Below are 1,045 nucleotides of genomic sequence, written 5' to 3' on the forward strand. Positions count from 1 at the left end.
CATTGCCTTGAGTTCCCAAATGGTTAACACATACCGAATTTTACGCCACTTCGCGTAAAACGGTTCGTGAAACCCTGGAAATAGAGGTATTGGTATACTAAGGTATTGTATTAAAGTCCAGTTTATATAATAGTTTATTTTATGCCCGCTGTTCGATATGCATATGCGAGGTTGGTATGCATAGCGCGACTAACGTGAAGTGTTAGTGCCAGTAGTTTCTCATCAAAGGGTTTCTATATGGTCTGGTGAGAAATTTGTGAGTGTGTGGGAATTGAACCTGGGTTGGCAGTATCATAGGATGACATTATAACGACTAGGCCAAATTGATGTGTAGGTGATGAGGGCGTCGGCTTATGCTAGACAGGCGGAGACTGTCTTGGGCAATGGCACAGACAGGGAAAGAGGAGGCACTGGGTAAGGATGATGCAGTCTTGCAATCTTGCAATCTTGCATTTCCTCAACGCCAGGTTTGTCGGTCTCCGTAACCATGGGGCGACTTGTTATCTCAACGGCTTGTTGCAGTCGCTTTATCATCTGGGTCGATTTAGGGAAATTGTATATTCGGTGGATCCGAGGGCTGAGCGGGAACGTAAGATACTCTTGTGCGCGCGCACAGGGAAGATTTTGGGCATGCGTGCACATATCTTTGGTGGTTAGGATTGCTGGCTGAGGATGAGCTTGCTGGTGGTGACGGTGGTGACAGTTTGGCGTGTATGAGTCCGTCGGGGGGCGGTCGGCTTAGTTTGCCGATAGCTCTGCAGAAGGTGGGAAATCTTGTGGTGTTGTTGGACATGTATGACAGAGATTGAACATAGGGATGGTTGATCGGGTGCTTTATTGTGAATTTTTCCGTAATTTTTTTTTCGTGAAAAAATGGGAAATTTTATCGAAAATTTGAGTGAGATCATTGAATGAATGATAAGATATAACTTTGTGATGAGAAAAAAAATATTTTCATTTGAGATCTCTGCAGTGGAATTGGACTTAAGGTTATGAGATAAAATTTTCCTTTGGAGGTTATTATTTTCCCAAAAAAACGGGAAAA

At 43.4% G+C, this 1,045-nt stretch overlaps 1 protein-coding gene across 1 annotated transcript; it reads left to right on the forward strand.

Moving 5' to 3' along the window:
- Window positions 1-467: 467 nt before the first annotated feature.
- On the forward strand, window positions 468-764 carry Pmar_PMAR013788 (hypothetical protein; the record flags this gene model as incomplete). The annotated part of the gene is made up of 2 exons (XM_002776596.1): window positions 468-589; window positions 658-764. Coding segments are annotated over 2 exons (229 nt in total), but the record flags the coding sequence as incomplete, so codon positions are not given.
- Between the last annotated feature and the right edge of the window lie 281 nt (window positions 765-1,045).

The sequence above is a fragment of the Perkinsus marinus genome, assembly GCF_000006405.1.
Source record: "Perkinsus marinus ATCC 50983 genomic scaffold scf_1104296953210, whole genome shotgun sequence".
NCBI lineage: Eukaryota > Perkinsozoa > Perkinsida > Perkinsidae > Perkinsus > Perkinsus marinus.